This window comes from Vulpes vulpes, chromosome 15 (assembly GCF_048418805.1).
Source record: "Vulpes vulpes isolate BD-2025 chromosome 15, VulVul3, whole genome shotgun sequence".
NCBI classification, from domain to species: Eukaryota; Metazoa; Chordata; class Mammalia; order Carnivora; family Canidae; genus Vulpes; species Vulpes vulpes.
This window is the reverse complement of record NC_132794.1, coordinates 63,815,783-63,834,920: the sequence shown is the minus strand read 5'-3', so window position 1 is coordinate 63,834,920 and position 19,138 is coordinate 63,815,783. Positions and strand designations below refer to the sequence as shown.

General features: G+C 34.8%; 1 protein-coding gene across 16 annotated transcripts in view; it reads right to left on the bottom strand.

Moving 5' to 3' along the window:
* Positions 1–4,024: 4,024 nt before the first annotated feature.
* Positions 4,025–19,138, bottom strand: part of RNF111 (ring finger protein 111) — a 127,115-nt gene continuing 112,001 nt past the window's right edge. For 5 of the 16 annotated variants that reach the window (XM_072738638.1, XM_072738645.1, XM_026000506.2 and 2 more), the window contains exons 8-14: positions 16,584–16,932; positions 14,240–14,365; positions 13,098–13,224; positions 10,136–10,228; positions 9,305–9,400; positions 7,942–8,045; positions 4,025–5,677 (exon numbers count right to left, since the gene is read on the bottom strand). In XM_072738638.1, the coding sequence (XP_072594739.1) occupies positions 5,560–5,677; positions 7,942–8,045; positions 9,305–9,400; positions 10,136–10,228; positions 13,098–13,224; positions 14,240–14,365; positions 16,584–16,932 (1,013 nt within the window). In that variant the 3' untranslated portion in view covers positions 4,025–5,559. Of the gene's footprint in view, positions 5,678–7,941; positions 8,070–9,304; positions 9,401–10,135; positions 10,229–13,097; positions 13,225–14,239; positions 14,393–16,583; positions 16,933–19,138 lie in introns of all 16 variants that reach the window. The other 11 variants (XM_072738637.1, XM_072738641.1, XM_026000450.2 and 8 more) reach the window with 3 other exon arrangements.

The following is a 19,138-nucleotide window of genomic DNA, read 5'->3' as shown; positions in this document are numbered from 1 at the left end:
ACCAGAACCACCACCTAAGCTGCTTCCAAATTCTGGACCCACAGAAACTAAGATGTTGGGTATTTCAGCCACTAAGTTTTAGAGTTAGAAACAAATAATTATTTCACAGCAATAGATAATAGAAACCTCTGGGGAGTGTGTGGCTTATAGTTAGGTTCTAGGAAACCAGGTATACCATAACAACTTATTCTCTGAGCAAATGCTAACAGTATGGTAGTCTAGATAGCAGTTCAGTAAAGACATTTATTCCTTTTAAAGGCATGTTGGGATGCCTTGGGTGGGAGACTTACCACATCTCTTCTGATTCCTTTATCTCCTCTTATAAAAGCTCTTGAAAATCCAAAGAATACAATCCCTAGGATAGCAAGTTTGGAGTATCCCATATTATGGAAGAATTTCCACATACCTAAGAGGCAAGGGGCAAGCCTTTGGATCATCCTTGAACTGTCAGATTGGAAAGCTGAGTGTCTTAAATTGCGCTACCAGCCACACAGGCAGTGGAAAAAGTCAGATTTTTCCTTTACAGAGCATAATGTATCCATGACAATATGCAGAATTCTACACTTTCCAAAGCTTTCTCCCCACATATATATTGAATATTACTACCTAAAGCAAAACTGATTTGGGGACACCTGGCTGGCTCAGCAGTTGAACGTCTGCCTCCGGCTCAGGATGTGATCCTGGAGTTCTGGGATCGAGTCCTGCACTGGGCTCCTGCATGGAGCCTGCTTCTCCTCCCTATGCCTGTGTTTCTGCCTCTGTGTCTGTCATGAACAAATAAATAAAATTTTTTTTAAAAAATGAAAAAATAGGGCAGCTCAGGCGGCTCAGTGGTTTAGCGCCGCCTTCAGCCCAGGGCCTGATCCTGGAGACCAGGGATTGAGTCCCACATTGGGCTCCCTGCATGGAGCCTGCCCCTGCCTGTGTCTCTGCCTCTCTGTGTGTCTCGAATGAATGAATGAATGAAATAAAATAAAAAATAAAGCAAAACTAACATAGCAGTTCATACTTAAGATTCAGCAGAGCCCATAATGAAAATTTGTATTTCGTAAATCCAGTCCATTCTCTGTAGTGATGATAAAGAATTAAAAGAGACACAATTTGTTTGGGCTAATCAAATTGATTTTTCTCCTAGAAACCCATACCTCCCATATGTTCTCAGTGATAGTTATTAGCCTAAAAATAAGCCTAGAAGAAGGCAGTCCCGGTGGTGCAGCAGTTTAGTGCTGCCTGCAGCCCAGGGTGTGATCCTGAAGACTTGGATCGAGTCCCACGTCAGGCTCCCTGCATGGAGCCTGCTTCTCCCTCTGCCTGTGTCTCTGCCTCCTCTGTGTGTCTCTCATGAATAAAATCTTAAAAAAAAAAAAAAAAAAAAAAAGCCTAGAAGAAGCCAATAGAACAATATAAGCAGCACAGTGGTATGTGCTTAACTGACCCGCAATGAGCAGCACCAGGTCCCTGCATAACACAATTTGGTGAGTAGGGAAATTAGGAGAGAATAAGAAATTCTAGTTGTTAATGTCTCCATAAAATTTTCCCTTAGATCAGAGAGGACAAATTATTTCATATCCTTTGCCAATTCTGATCTACTGGCTATGGCTGTCTAAAACACAGCACTGGATGGTATTGATGGGCAACTATGTCCCTGTTGTGACTGTAACACAAAAGGGAAGAAGCAAATGTGCTAGGGATCCTCCATTCCTCTAATAGAGGAAAAATTCCAACCCATCAAAGAAGGGCTGAAGAGAATTGTTCTTTTTTATCTAGTAATTATCTTCTTGGATTCTGTAAGAGAAAGATTAGCGATAAACACTGATTTATGGTTCAGCACCATGCTATGCTACCATTTGCTATCAAGGGCAAGAGTTGTTTTGGGTGGTGGGGTGGAATGCAGTGAGCATTGGGAGAACTTTTAAGTATATACTACACACAAAGCTCTTTGCACTTGTTATTTCATTTAATTCCTGTAACAACCTATTCTGTCTTATAGATGAGAAAGATGAGGCTCAGAAAGCTTAAGTTGTTCAAAGCTGCACAATTCAAAGCTCTTGTCTGAAATCATTGGTGTGGCCTGTGAATTTGTTCAGAATACATAGGACAGAGAGGAAATTTTGCCCAGTAGATCCTACAAAATAGGTAACATTTATTTTTCTTAGAAATAGTTGTGGGGGTGCCTGGATGGCTCAGTTGGTAAGCACTGGCTCTTGATCTCAGCTCAGGTCTCAATTTCAGGGTCAGAAGTTCAAGTCCCACATTGGGCTCTATACTGGGCACAGAGCCTACCTAAAAAAAAAAAAAAAAAAGGAAAAAAGAAGAAATAGTTGTTTTGGACATATAGTTGACCCTTGAACAATAGAGGGGAGTTAGGGGCACCAACTACACAGCCAAAAATCCATGTGTAACTTTTGACTCCCCCAGAACATAACTACTAACAACAACCTACTGCTGACCAGAAGCCTTATAGATTACATGGTCATAACATGTTTTGTATATCATATGAATTATATACTGAATTACAATAAAGTAGCTAAGCTAGAAAAAGAAATGTTAAGACTATCATATGGATAATTTTTTTTAAAAAAATTTTAAATATAAGAAAAATACATTTACTGTACAGTATTATTGAAAAAGTCCAAGTTTTTTTTTAAAAGTCCATGTTTAAGTGGACCTGTGTTATTCAAGAGTTAACTGTAATTCTTAAGAAAATGACTGAATCTATAACTGAGAGAAGATATTTCAACCTTAATATATCTAATATTGTGATGCATTCTTTTTTTTTTAAGATTTATTTTTAAGTAATCTTTATACCCAACATGGGGCTCAAACTTACAATCCCAAAATCAAGAGTCACATGCTCTACCAACAGACCTAGCCAGGTGCCCCACGAAGTCTTGACAAAGTAAAAAAATTCACTGCGTTTCCAGAGGATTTGGAAGGTAAGTTCGAAATCAGGATGCATTTCCTACAGAATTAAACTATTCTCATTTATGACAAACTAATAGTGAAATGTCCAGTCTGTGTTTTAATTTTAGTGTTACAAATACCATTTTTAAAAGAGCTAGTTTTCTGTATGTCACATTGTTATGGTTCAAATGATTGAGGTGTGTTAGCAGCTTTTAAAATAAAGTCACCAGAGTAAGAAAAATGTTTCAAATATCAGTTTATCACTTGCATATTAACAACAATAAAAATAAGGATTTTCTGACAAAAGAATTTTAGTTCTAAAGTATTTGGACAGCTATCACTGAATTTTCATTTTGACATAAGATGCAGCAGGATATGGAAGACACCAAAACAAAGCACAAAAGTTATATTATTTTCTTCTGTACTTGGTTCATTACTAATCACATTTTCTGTATCTAATTGCAGTAGCTTACTAAGCTCCTGCATTAACAATCCAGGTTTATGCCACAAATACTTGTATTAAATAAATTTTAAAGTAATAATGCTTTATCTACATAAAAAAAATCAGTAGCAATTATGAAACAGGTCAACAGGTAGTCGTGCATCTAAATCTGATGTAATATTAAAAAATAGAGAAATCTGTTCTTGTGTTTTGGGGAACATCAAAAGGACTCCATTGTATAGAATTCTCCCCATCTATACTTCCACCCTAGACACAGACCCTGGCTTTTCCAGTGCAAAGTCCTATACCCATCACAGGTTACTTAAACACAAGCTACTTGCTCTTTTTCCTAGTAAGATGGCAGGCATGGGCCATGGTCATTCTTTGTCTCCCTCCTATGCCCGTCTACAACTGCAGCCTAATCATCAAGCATTCTTTTTAAAAAATGTTATTTTATATCCAAATTTCATAACTGTAGTCCATCCTCTATCTCCACACATAACTATGTTGAAGCATGTTGATATTGACAATTACTACAGTGTTATACTAATACAAAAAAAGTAGCCATAACTGAATGAACATGAAAATTATGCAATGTCAACTTGAGTGAGATCACGATTTTTGCGTTCCAAAATGTTTGATATACTGTTTTATATAAAACTAATTATGAAACACAAAGACAATAGAAATATAAGTTATTTATTAATCAATCCACTTACAAAGCAGGTGGCTTAATGCAAGCTTATTGACATCTTCACATATGATCCATGGGAACATGTCTTCCACATACAGACAGTGACGTTACTGACTGATGCATTTGCAATCTGGGGCATATTAAGCATATTTAGACAAATAAAATTAGGCTATCCTGTATATGAAAGTATCTTGATAATATGCATCCTGAAGTGGATTAAAACTTTCTCCAAAGGAGAAATGTTAGTATGTTAACTTAACTTTATATTCTATATTATGCAGTAAATCTTAACTATAGAAATTAAAAATTTTAAATCAGTGATCGACTCTTGGTAATGTATGAAGTGGGAGTCTAAAACCAGAGCAACAGTAGGTTGACAGTATAATTTGTGCCTCACAGTATCTGCAGATTTACTGTTTTCAAGTTTAAAGAGAAATAAAACAAGAGACATGTAGATTCAGCTGACTTTATTTATCTTTAAACTAATAAAATCCCTTAAAAGTGATCCTGGGACCTTTAGAAGTTCTATGAATGCAGAGATACCTGCCAATGACTGCAATTCTAAATCCTGACTGAATGTGTTAATTACAAAATCAATATTAAGCAGATATCCTTACTACACGTGCTTAGCAGAAGACTGAACAAAATTCTACATGTCTTCTTTAATTTCCCTAAAATTTTGTTAAATCTGCAAGTATGTACAATCCAGCTAATTGAAATTAATATTTAGTGTTCATCAGAGCTGTTTCACAGCAGCAAAAACTGACTCAGGGAAATAAAGTTCTAAACGATGTAGGAAAAAGATAAATACAATCAGAACAGCAGTCTAAATGTATGATATCAATATTCAACTCTATCTGCATTGTGCTGAAAGGAAAAGGATACACCAAGAAAATTTCTATTGATCACTCTGGTGATGTGAATACCACCTGCATCTGATTGAATATGGTTTGTATTCTGTTCCCAGTATTAAGGATGGTATTTAACTCAGAACTCCATATTGTAAATATACAGCAGCCATTTTGTCCTAATTAAGGAATGTCTTAATACACAATATTATCATTTTCTAGAGGATCTTTATACATTAAACTAAAGTACATGATTGATTAAATTAAAGGTTAGTAATGGATAAAAAAATTCATAATTCTCAAGACCTGGTACTATGTAAAAAACAAAAAGACCACAAAATTCTACTTACTAAAGCAGCTAATCTTGCCTGCAAGTTTAGGGTCACAAGCCCATAATATGTGCAAAGAAATGCAATACAAGGAACCATGCAAAAATACAGTAAAATGATACAGGAAAAATGTCAAATCTAGAAAAAAAAAAGCTTTTATAAATACATCAAACTCAACTGTATACATAAACTGTAGGTCTAGCATTAGTTGTACCATATAGCAGAGCCACACTTTAAGTTCAAGGCTTCCAAATCTGCGCAGGTAAGTCACGCCATCTTTGGTTGACTGCAGTACCAGGAGGATGGGAATGAGAGGGAGGGCAAAAGTTCTGAAACATGTTGTCAACTTTCACTTGGCAGCTGGGCCTCAATGTCCACTCTGCATATGGGGCACTTCTTATTGGTAATCAACCACTGGTCAACACACACTTGGTGGAACAGGTGCATACAGGGAAGGCGTCTATTATAGGCAAAGAAAACAAAAAGCAAATATTGCAAAAATGAGTTTCATGACAACTGCACATGTATTTATTTTTAAATCTAATAATTCTCCAGTGTTTTGAAGTTACTAGGCATCTTTCCCTTCTGGGGGAAAAAAAAAAAAAAAAAACCAAAGTCATACACAACCTCATGAGTTACACCTGAATTAAATTACTCTTTGAGCAATATAATTTATAAATGATCTTGATAATTAACTGTCACAGCTATGGAACCAAATTACATCAAATCTTAGGAATTTTAAGGATGACAATTATACTAGCAATTATTCCAGCTTGGTTTCTATACCTGAGCTGCCAACGCAATGAGGTTGGCAGTATGTTCCCTGTTATATAATGCTGCAAATATATTTTTAATATCAAATCACTATACATTTATTCAGCACTTTAAAAATACATTTAATTATCTCTCAAAAACATCAGCACTATTACAGTAAATATATACCAATTAAGGAATGTCTTAATATGCAATATTATTTTTTATCTAGAGGATCTTTATACATTAAACTTCCATATATGATTAAAGGTTAATAATATTGTTTTCAATCATATTATTATATCCACTTAATACAATGCTACTCTTTTAAAGGTAGGTAAATCTGTTTTGGAATAAATTTGTATTATCAATCCATGTTGTATAAGTTGAAATTAATACGATATTATGTCAATTATATCTCAATAAAAAATTAATGGAAAAAATAAAAGTAGGTTAAAAGATGTTTATTTCACTATACTATACTAAATTATCAGTTAGAAATTGAGAAATAATGCTTCCAGGTAATAAAGGAGATAGAAGTTACTACTTAAGTGTCCATTTCTACTTCCATTCACTGTTAGGAGTTGTCACACATTTTCAGACTTTGTAATATTTTGCAAAATTAGTAGCTAAAAAGAGGTGTTCCAATTACTGCATGAACAGCATTGTCAATGCTATAAAAACAATTACACCTTCCATATTTGTAAACCTTTGTTAGAAATACAGTGTTCTGAAACACCTCTAGGGGCACTTGGGTGGCTCAGCTGGTTAAGTGTCTGCCTTCAGCTCAAGTCATGATCCCAGGGTCCTGGGATCGGCCCACACTGGGCTCCCTGCTCAGTTGGGAGTCTGCTCCCTCTCCTTCTGCCCCTCTTACTTGCTCGTGTGCTCACACACACTCTCTCTCAAATAAATAAAATCTTAAAAAAAAAATGTGTTTGAAATAGCCTTAATATGTGATATGGTAGCCAACTGTGCATAATTTTTTTCTCTCAGCCAACTAAAGAAATATGAAAAAGTTATCCTTATATATTAGAGAAACAAAATCATCATGTGGTTCTGTTATCTTATAGAACTTGTTTCATATGAGATGTTACACTAGAAAAAATAAAAATAAAACAATTATTTAAGAAATACAAAAAGAAAATGGAAAGAAAGAAAGAAAGAAAGAAAGAAAGAAAGAAAGAAAGAAAGAAAGAAAGAAAGAAGGAAAATGGCTGGGACACCTGGGTGGCTCAGTAGGTCAAGAGTCTGACTCTTGATTTAGGCTCAGGTCATGATCTCAGACTCTGTGAGATTGAGCCCCATGCCGGGCTCCCCGCTGGGTATGGAACCTGGAACCTGTTTGAGATTCTCTCTCTCTCTCTCCCTCTGCCCTTTCCCTCTCTCTCTCAAAAAAAGAAAGAAAAGAAAAAAGAAAAAAGAAAAGAAGGAAAAGAGAAGAAAAAAAAAAAAGAAAAAAGAAAATGCCTAAAATTAACAGTGGGTTAGCACAGTAACATTTCCAAATCACAAAATTGCAAGAAGAGAATAGTCCTATAAGCTGAGAGGAAATTTTAGGACACAGCTAATTTATGAAAGATGCTGTAAAACACACTGCATGGAGCTAATCAGGACTGCCTTCTTTAAACTTTGAAGAATACATGAATATAACTGTCTTAAATTCGGAAGCATCCAAATTCTCCTTTCTGAAAGATTTAAAGAAGACAATTTGATTACAAAATTTTCCTGGCCAAATCTTGGTGGGCCCCTAAAAGAGGCAGTATACTTTCCATTCCCACCCCTCTGCTGGTAATACAAAGACTTTCATCTTTCTATTCTTCCACTCACTGTAAAAAGGCAATTCTATCTGTCAGGCATTGGTAATAGGGTATGCCAGGAGTAATCTGTATTTGGTTTCTAGTCCTCTTTCAAATAAAATCTCTTGTACAATTTTGACAATAGGTTTTTAAATAATTAATGTCTAGTTACCTCACATCTTCACCTTCCTCTAAAATAGACAAACAGATAGTACATTTTTCCTCTGTGTCTTCCTCAGTCCCTTCTTCCCCATCTTGTTTGCAGTGCAGTTTCCTCTGTGAGAACCAATCAGTTGTTACCTTATTAGTAGAGATGACATTATTGAACAACTGAGTAAAGTCTGTGTTTATTTGAAAAACAAAAACAAAACAAAACCACACATTCAGACCCACAACTTATTTCCCAGGTATGGCTGTCATGTCATTAATGGATGAATTAAGTGACTACCACCAACTGTTGTTTATAAGGCCCTTAAATAGCATCAAAAGCAAAATCAAATGTAACAGGAATTCATTAGTTTCTATTATTTTTAATCCACAATTAGGATGATACACAAGATAAACACTATTTTTGTCCCATCATGAGTACAGGTAAATGAACTTTTTTTTACTAATGAATATTTCAAATATCCAAATAAATTAATGCTAATTATAGTCTTTAGCTTACATAGCTGAAAGGACTTAAATTCAATGGTAACACCTCACTAATACTCTTAGAAAACAAAAAAATACAAAGAACAGTTGTTTTCATTCTCTGTGTAGCAGAGGACATTATTGAAAGAAAGTTATTTAACATGTCTGCTCCTTAACTTCTAGATATACTACTCCATAAGGAATTGAGGGCAGAATATAAGAAATGTAGATTAAATGTCCAAATAAATGGCGAGGTTAAATTATAGTACTGCTAGGATGCCTGGGGGGCTCAGAGGTTTAATGGCTGCCTTCAGCCCAGGGTGTGGTCCTGGAGACCCGGGATCGAGTCCCACGTCGGGCTTCCTGAATGGAGCCTGCTTCGCCCTCTGCCTGTGTCTCTGCTTCTCTCTCTCATTCTGTGCCTCTCATGAATAAATAAATAAAATATTTTTAAAAAACTGTAGTACTGCTATATGATGAAATTTTATATAAACTATTAAAAAGAATATGGGTGACCTGTGAATGCTGAAAGAGAAGCAATAGGAAATGTGCAAAACTGTGTGTATATCAACCCCTTTGTTACTTTCGAAGGTGAAAGAAAAAATCCATACATAGGGACATTACTGTAAATGCATAAAAATATGCATTTTATGCATATTATAGTAAAGATTACCTAAGAAAGTGTTAACTATGATTTTTACTCTTGGAGGGAAGACTTGGGTCTTCAGGGTAAAGTAACTTCAAGGATGTATTTTTAGACCTTCAATAATTTAAAAGAACTATGTATTGTTTTAGTGATAAATAATGTAGTTGCTAGACTCCACAATCTCAAAAAAGGTCCATAATATTAAATTTTATGCAATTTAATAATAAAATAGACATTTCATAGGATAAATTCTTACCTTTTTGTATTTATGTGGATATGTACATCTTTCAATTGTCCCCTGGGATGCACCACGATTCACATTTCCTAATCTTTCTTCCAAATGAATCAGTTCCTGAAGGTAAAGATTAGTATCAAAAGCCAGGATGATTATTTTGTGAACAACACTGTTAATACTGTAAAAGCAATAAAGTTCCATATTTATAAACCTGTAATATAAATACAAAAGCCATATATGGAAGGCAAATATTTGTAATTCTTTTCGCAGCCAATTGTAGTAGTATGGCAAAGTTATCCTTACAGATAAGGACAACATATTACTACATGTTACTATATAAAGCCAGTATGTATGCATGGAGAAGATGAAATCATTATAGAAAAATAGGGAAATGAATCAAAGGAACTTTCAAACTGACATGAAGAAACAAAACTTCAAATCATATTCAAATGATTTGTTCTTCCTGAAAACTCAAACAAGATAGTTAGCTATGTGCTGAATTACTTAAGTTTCTTTTGTCCAGTAATGTTTCTCTAAAAATAAGCTTAGTCAAAAGCAGTTGAGATTTTCCACCCACATTTAATGGTATAGCTCTTTATCTGATATTTATATTGACTTAATAAATTTCTATATTATTTTCATTTATTCATCTTTAAATATGTGGATTAATATTGCTTATAAACCTTTCTGTGATAACCCCCAGCAGAAGTATCAAAAATTCAGACATTATGCTGCTTTCTGATCCCCAGCCAGTGCAACAGTCCTACTCAACTGTGAATACTAATAATACATATATTCTCTCTCTACATTAAAGATATTATGGCAAATATCTTCATTATTTGTATTACATACCTCAAAATTGCCCCTGAAAGGACCTCTGAATGATGTTCCATCCAATCCTGATGAAATGTAACGAATATGAGGATAGCCTGCCATGTCAGGAACCTATTTTAATAGAAGACATAGGCTAAATCAAGTAAGAGTAGGCTTGAGTTTTAACACACTAAATAATTCAGACCCTCAATTCTCTCCATTCAGCTACTCACAAAATTCAACTTCCATAAGTATACATGACTCTAACTAAGCACTCTATAAAAGGGTTAAGCTCCTCTTCAAATATAATCTCACAGAATAACTATTAAAATTCAAGCAGGAAAAAAAAAAAAAAAAAAAAAAGCTGTTCCATGGGAAAACAGGTTTCTTCTATTGATTTATTTTGCACAAAGAATCCTAAGTAGAAAATACCCAAAGTTAAGACTGATGCTCTTGGTAGCCTAAACATATAAAAATTTTTGTAAGATTCTGTCAATTTCAGAGAACTTTATTAAACCATATTACAAAAAAAAAATAATAAACCATATTACAAAACAAAAATGCACAAAATTTTCCAACTAAACTTGTTTCCCCTCCTCTATACCAAAGGTACCCTGCTCCTTTTTTTGCTTAGTTCTTTTAGTGAAAGTTTTAATAGTGTTTTCTAATTTTTCCTAGGCATACTCAATCCTCATTATTTATGAATTTGCCTACTTGATAAAATTTATTTCTAGCTACAAAATCAATACCTATGCTCTCTCAATTATTCATGGACACGTATACAGCAGCAACAAAACTGGAATTGACTGACATGTTCCTCGCTAGGGTAGAACAAGGCTCTGTCTTTTCATTCAGCACTCATACTATAAACGTGAGTCTTTTTTGTGATCTATTTAAGTGCCATGTTTTCCATTTTTGTGCTCTTTACTGATGATTTATTGTTTAAAATGGCCACCAAGCTTAAGTGTTGGTGACTAGTATTCCTAAGTGCAAGAAGACTGTGTGATATGCCTTATGGACAAAATATATATAGATAAGCTTCATTCAAGCACGAGTTTTGCGGGCCATCAAGCTCCATGCTAATAACTCAATAATATATCAAATAAAGTGTCTTTAAACTGAAATAGAGGGCAGCCCCGGTGGCTCAGCGGTTTAGCGCCGCCTTCAGCCCAGGGCATGATCCTGGAAACCCAGGATGGAGTCACACGTCTGGCTCCCCGCATGGAGCCTGCTTCTCCCTCTGCATGTGTCTCTGCCTCTCTCTCTCTCTCTCTCTCATGAATAAATAAATTTTAAAAATCTAATAAATAAATAAAATCTTAAAAAAAAAAACCAAAAAACTGAAATAGACATCAAAACAAGGTCATGTACTGACTGGTTGTTGTGACCAGATCAACACGGTGACCAGAAGCTTATAGTAACCTAACTCTGTATTTACCACAAGAATAATGGCTCTATGTTTACTTACTCAGGGTTTGCACAACTTTATAAAATAATTACTGTACGTAATAACAGCAGACTTATTAGGAAAGGGGGATTCTGAGATAGGGCACCATTCTTCATCTTTATAAATATCCATTATTTTTTAGTCAGCTTCCACTGAATCACAACATACTTCTAGTGAATTTACAGCTTTAAAAGACAATTCAGGGATCCCTGGGTGGCGCAGCGGTTTGGCGCCTGCCTTTGGCCCAGGGCGCGATCCTGGAGACCCGGGATCGAATCCCACATCCGGCTCCCGGTGCATGGAGCCTGCTTCTCCCTCTGCCTGTGTCTCTGCCTCTCTCTCTCACTGTGTGCCTATCATAAATAAATAAAAAATTTAAAAAAAAAATAAAAATAAAAAAAAAATAAAAAAAAATAAAAGACAATTCATATGCAGAAAAGAAATTAAAATAAGCAGTAACTTTTAACCTTCAAATAGCCTATTATTCAAATATCTACAACTTTCCTTACAATCAAAATCAACAATACCAAGTTCTCAGCAGATAACCTACCCTCCTACACATGCATCTCTAAGGAAAATAAAAAATACCAAAGGAACTCCTGCCCCTCAAATTGTTTAACCTGCACGTGCCCTGTAACCCTCCTTCAGTCTCCTTTGTTCCTGAGTTCTGGTTTATTGGGAGGACAGCTTTATTTCTTTTTTTTTTTTTAAATTTTTTATTTATTTATGATAGTCACAGAGAGAGAGAGAGAGGCAGAGACACAGGCGGAGGGAGAAGCAGGCTCCATGCACCGGGAGCCCGATGTGGGATTCGATCCCGGGTCTCCAGGATCGCGCCCTGGGCCAAAGGCAGGCGCCAAACCGCTGCGCCACCCAGGGATCCCGACAGCTTTATTTCTAATTGCTGAGTGACCCCCACCCCTCAGACCTACAAATACCAAAAACAGCTTCCGCTGTTTAAGAGTTCCTTTCATGCTATAACCACAGTAAGAGTACCATTCTCAATTCCAAAGCCTAAGTCTCAGGTATAATAATAAAGCATCTCGGAAACTACTCCTGCAATGTCTTTACCTCCACAGGACAAAGAAACTCCCTAACCAGTACCACTTTTATAACTAGTAGATATTATGAATAGTGAATTCAATTTATCTTTGCTGAACTTGTTTTTTAGAACTCAAATTGGTATCAAGATCTGAATCTGTTTAAATCAGAGTTAGTATAGTCTTTCTGCAGATAAAAAAATAAAAAGATGAATGTACAAAATAAAGCCTATGTTCTAGTGACAGTGGAACAAGACTACTATCTTAGTATAAAAGAAAAATTATTTTTTATATTAAGAAGAGTACATTTCACAATGCAAATACAAATAAAGATTTTAATGTATCTAATCTTTTTATAGCACAATTTCAATCTAATAATAATTCTCATATTCCATTAAAACACCCATAAAAACTAATAACATTTAAAAATTTTCCAATAATATATTTCACTTGGAACAGGAAGAATACTTTTAGAAAGGGAGCATGTCAGAATTTTGAAATTTTTCTACTTTACCATTAAAGGAAGAGCTCCTAATTGTAAGTGATGAAGTCGTGGTGGTGCATGGTAATGGGCCAAGTGAGGATGCAGTGCTCCAGGTGTATAAGTAGCTGCAGTCACTCCAGCTTCAATTCCCAGTTCCCTGACAAAGGACGAGAACACTTTACCTTTCAGTTGTCCTTAGAGTATCTTTATTGTCAACAGAAATGGGAGAGTATATTTACATTTTTAAAAGTAATATAAAGCTTCTTAACTGACACAGCTCAGAAAAAGAGAATTTAGCCCCAAAGATTTAATTAATAATTTCAAATTCATTTCAGCAATTAAAACTCAAAAATTCAATTTTGTGATCATAAAAAGCAAAGCATTTGCACTCAAGTTTCACATCCTACAAAGGAAGGAAATATAATGAATGACCCTTAATGGTTCCTTCCATTCTAAAAGTTTGAATCTACTTGAGGAACATATAAAATAGTTTTCTGGTTTATTTGAATGTTACAGATGCTCCCAGGGCTTTTGTTTATTGGACAGTGTCTCTGGGTTGTTGGCAGCAAGATAATTAGCAGAAAAAATGCTTCTGTACCTTATAAAGCAACGGCAAACAAAATTTTATAAAGAGTAAAATTGGTAAATGCCAAATTTTTATTTAGTTATTCTTATTTTTGTGTTTTTCCTCAAATATCCTTGTTGTGGACCAAGGTCTCAATGACTGCCTACAGACATGGATTCAGAAAGAAAAATTAATGCAAATCTGCTTCCATTTCTCTAAAAAAGACCACACACCTAGGACACAGGCTCAATTTCCCTTGTCAATAAACAGGGGTTAGGAGTGGTAAAGCAGATTTGAGTACAAAGGTAGAGGAGTAGATAAGGAAGTTGTGAGAGTAAGATCCATTTAGGGAGTTAACTTTGATGGCAGATACCCCTGAAAACCAACAGAAAAGCTCTACTCCTGTTTGACAAGGTTCTCTGTCCCAGAACTCACGTTCCTCTTTCCACTTCAAGCTTTTATAACTTGCCAGAGACAGTGTCTCACAGATAAGAAAGAATTCAGTTTCTCCACATCACTGTTCTGTATGGCACTCCATTATAAAGCATCTGTTCTGACAGTTAACACAGACTGCTGAGCATAACTTTGAAATAAACAAGATACTGACCAGGCAGATCTCTCTGGAGCCTGTCGAGGATGTGAGGACATAGTCTGAGGCACATGAATATGATGCCCATGACCATAATTTGGGTGCATCCTATGTGGATGGGGTGGGGGCCGTTCATGTGCCCGCCTGGAAACACAGAACACAAAAAGACCACTGGAAATAATTGAATAATTGGTTATTTCTTAATGTAGAAAAAACAATCTAATATTAATATTATAAACTATAAATTACTAATAAAATTACTTCTATAATAAATTATAAAAGCATAATGTAAAATTATGTAATGATTAATAAGTAAATCAAGAAACCATAACCCCACAAATTCTTAGTGCTCATTTTTTACAATGCCTCCAATTCAAATATCATCCAAGGAAAAAGGCAATTTTAACATTATCTTCTTTATATCTTCTTTAGAGCAGATATTTTAAATAGAGTAACAGGAAATTAGTGGGAACACAATTTTAAAAATTAAACACCCCAGCAAATGCTGCAGGTTCAAAGAAGTTATTTTATGTAAACATATAAGGGAGAAAAATATTTTATTTTGTCTTGGTTTTATATTGTAATGACATCCATTTTAATACATAAAAGTTATTTTAAGAGAAAAACCTTTTAACTTTATGCATTTTTTTTTCAAATACATGCAAGTACATTTAACATATATGGGAAACTGATATTAGCTACATTTACACTCCTTACTCTGCATCTCATATTATTATATTTTCTCTTTTTAAAGTCAGCCAAATTTATAAATGTAAATAGTCATAAAGTTCTAAACAAATGGCACTTAAAAAACAAACCATTCCATAGATTCATTCTTACAGTCTAACTCCTGTTCTCTATCAATTTCTAACGTATTTACAGATTTTGCATGTTTAAGCTTAATGATTTAAAACAAGAATTTTCTAGATACTGGAAGATATGAATTTTAAACGCCAATATAAGGAATTACTATACTAGAATGCCAGTTATAGTCAGAGATTCTCAAAATAATCTTACATAACTAAAGGAACAAGTTACCCATGTGCTAGATCATTAATTAGATCAAGAGTTCTGCAAACACATTCTGAAAGGGGCTAAATGGTAATATTGTTGGCTCTTCAGGCTGTATGGCCTCTACTGCAACTACTCAATTTAGTCTTTGTGGTGTGAAAGACAACACAGACAATACAAGTGTAGCCGTTTACCTATAAAACTCTATTTACAAAAATACACGAGCAGAATTAGACTAACAGAGTATGCTACCATTAATTAGAAAAATCACATCCTGGGGACGCTTAGGTGGCTCAGCAGTTAGCATCTGCCTTCAGCTCAGGGAGTGATCCCGGGGTTCCAGGATCGAGTCCCACATCGGGCTCCCTGTGAGGAGCCTGATTCTCCCTCTGCCTATGTCTCTGTATCTCTCATGAATAAAAAAGAAAAGAAAGAAAAAGAAAAAGAAAAAGAAAAAGAAAAAGAAAAAGAAAAAGAAAAAGAAAAAGAAAAAGAAAAAGAAAAAGAAAAAGAAAAAGAAAGAAAAGAAAAAAGAAAAAAGAAAAGAAAAGAAGGAAAAGAAAGAAAAGAAAAAAGAAAAGGAAAAGAAAGAAAAGAAAAAAGAAAAGAGAAAAAAAAGAAAAAAGAAAAAAGAAAAGAAAAATCATATCCTGAATTTTCAGAAAGTTCAATTATAGTCTTTTCATGATGTTTGGAGAATATTTTAATACATAAGTTTGTAAATAAACTAAGTGAAGGCTATTTTTTCATTGTCAGTTGTTGAAAATTCTACTAGGACTCTTCTTTCCTCTGGGTGGTAACATACATTAAATCTTTGACAACTTTATCTGTTGTTGCCCAGGATCATCATTTTTTTTTAATGTTTTTTGTTGTTGTTGTTAAGATTTATTTATTTATTCAGAGAGAGAGAGAGAGAGAGAGAGAGAGGCAGAGACACAGGCAGAGGGAGAAACAGGCTCAACGCAGGGAGCCCAACGTGGGACTTGATCCCTGGTCTCCAAGACCACACCCTAGGCTGCAGGCAGCGCTAAACCGCTGTGCCACCGGGGCTGCCCAGGATCATCAATTTTAACATTTATCTTTACTATGGGATATTGAAGAATCTGATGAACAAGACTGGCTTACAAAAATAAATGACCCTGGGTCATATTCTGAAAATGGTTTCTTTAAATAATGGGATATGAACTTGTTTTGTGAGACTTACAACTCAGGACAACTCAGTAAAGAATTTTCTAGTGAACTGAAGATTTAGTATGGTTACATCACTCCTAAAGACTTTTAGTTTTAAAAACCAACAGAAATAGAAGGAAAAGGAACAGCGTGATCATCTTTTAGAAAACATAATACATACGTTGGATGCTGCATCATCCTCCTCCTTTGAACTTCCATCCTCTGCATCACTTCATGAGGATGCAGTCTCTGTGCTGGGGGTGCCGTGGCTGGAATATGGTGTGAAATCGGCTGGTGTGTGGGAGGAAGATGCTGAGGGATCGGTGCGGCTGTACTGGCTAAATGAGTTGGGGGTGGCGGTGCCACGGGGTGAGATGTTGCATGAGAAGATATCTGAGAATGGAAAGCATGTACAGGATGAGGAATAACATAATCCACTTGAGGTGGAGGCTGAGTCTGAGGAGGAGGGTTTCCATGAGAGTGGGGACAGGCAGAGGCTTGATGATGAAGCGGTCTTGTCAAAGAAGCATCTGTAAAAAAAAAAATATATATATATATATATATATAGGCACCATGCTGTTGAGCATACATTGCTGTTATAAATTCCTTTCTTCTAAACAAACATATTAGTACACTTTTAATTTTTATGAATACTTTATTAATGCTTGAGTCTGTTCAATTCTGCTTTGCAACCTGCTTTCTTCTTTGAATAATCTTACGTTATCTTTTTATGTCAATACATACAGTTTTATTTCATTCACAGCTTCACAATATTCTATTACAGAAATGTACCAAAATTTATTAAAGAAATCACCATTGATAAAAATGGGAAACAATCTAAATGCCGCACTAAACACCTGTGTATATAATAATGCCTCTTGTGCTCACTCTTTCATACAGACATGCATATGAGTGCACATACATAGATCACTCATGGACGGCTTCTGCGGCCTAAATTCCTAGAAGCAGTTCTTAGTCTGAGAAAATCATTTAAACTCAGATGTCAGTTGACAAAATACTCTTCCCAAAAGGTTATCATAATTAATATTTCTGTGAACAGTATACAAGAGTGCCTGATTTATCCTATACTATAACTAAATTTATTAAATGCCAATCTGAAAAAATCTTCTATTTATTAACTACTTATATTTCTTCCCAGAATTACCCATTCATATTCTTAGGCCATTGTTCACGTTTTTCTCATTGGTTTGTAGGTATTCTTTGTATACATGGAAGGTATGTCGTTATAAGGTATAAACATTTTTCCAAATTGTCTTTTGTTACTTTTATTTTACCATATCCAAGTTTTTTGCTTTTGTGGAGTCAAATGCAGTAGTTACACTTTTATAAATACATAAATCTTGCTTTTGTTTATGATTACTCATTACAGAGAACCATAGAGAAGAAAGGAACTTGCAAGTTATTTTGGCCAAGACTGCAAAGATACTCCTTTATTGCTGCTCTTCTCTCTCCCTGCCCTGTGTCATTTTTCCTGTGCTACATTAAGAAGATGAAGTGGCATATTTGCCAAGAACTTGCAGTGGAAATCAGCCTGAATAAAGATGGCTTCCCCTATTTCTTCATTCTTAGTTTCAAAGCAGCCGCTGAAAAGTGTCTCCGAGGAATACACATCTCTCTTACTTTAAGAGACATGCATCTGTTCAAGGTCTAAAAATATGTTGTCTCCTCCTTGGATTTCAGTCCCAGTCCCAATTTCATTGTATTTGGAAGACTTTCTTGGAGTATGGTACAGAGGAATGGCCATTTTCTGGTTTCAGGTCAGAAGAATTTCCTTCAATTTTAGTCACTTCTGATTTAGCAGGAGTGAAAGTTATGTAACCATGAACTCATTCAGCCATATTTTCAAAGGATACCTTGCTAGCATGTATTTAAAGGAAATTTTCATTAAGCTCAATATAAACTCTGAGACAATTTTTAAGTGATTCTCTAAACGTCATGTTTTCTTTTTTTTTTTTTTTTTTTTTACGTCATGTTTTCAAATCAAGACTTTACTCCAAGAAAACTCAGTACTTGGTTATAAAGAGAGAAGTCACTATGTTTTACCACTGTTAACTATCCTTCCTCAAATTCAGAGCATTTTTTTCCAGTTTCAATTCAAAGTTTTCTATTTCTATAACCATTATACAAGAAACAATACTGACAAATATTACAAAATTTTAAAGTTTTGTTTCAGAATGAATCAATTTATTTAAGTTTAACTCTTCAGCAATCATTTTTTTCAGCTTTATTGAAGTATAATTAACAAATACAATTATATATTATTGAAAGTATACAAGATGACAATTTGACATACATATAACTTTGTGAAATGATTACCACAACCAGGTTCATTAAGACATCCATTACCTCACACAGCTTTGTGTGTGTGTGGTGAAAAGTTCAGCCTTTGTTATAATTCACTGTAGTTTCTAAACAAAATAGATTGCTAACCACTACAGAAAGGTGACATTCTGCATTCCCATAAGCCATCTCTCTCTTCTCTATTTTTTGTGTTCTTGCCATTAAAACAAACAAAACAAAACAAAATTTGATATTGCTTCCTAAAAGTTCAACATGTTACTTTGACCCAGAAATCTCACTCCTAGGAAGTTACCCAAGAGACAGACTAAAAAACTACAATGTAATCTCAACAGAGAAATGATTTAATACACAACAGAATATTATGAGGGTATTGAGAATAACCACCTAGATTTTTATGGCTAATATGGAAAAAAA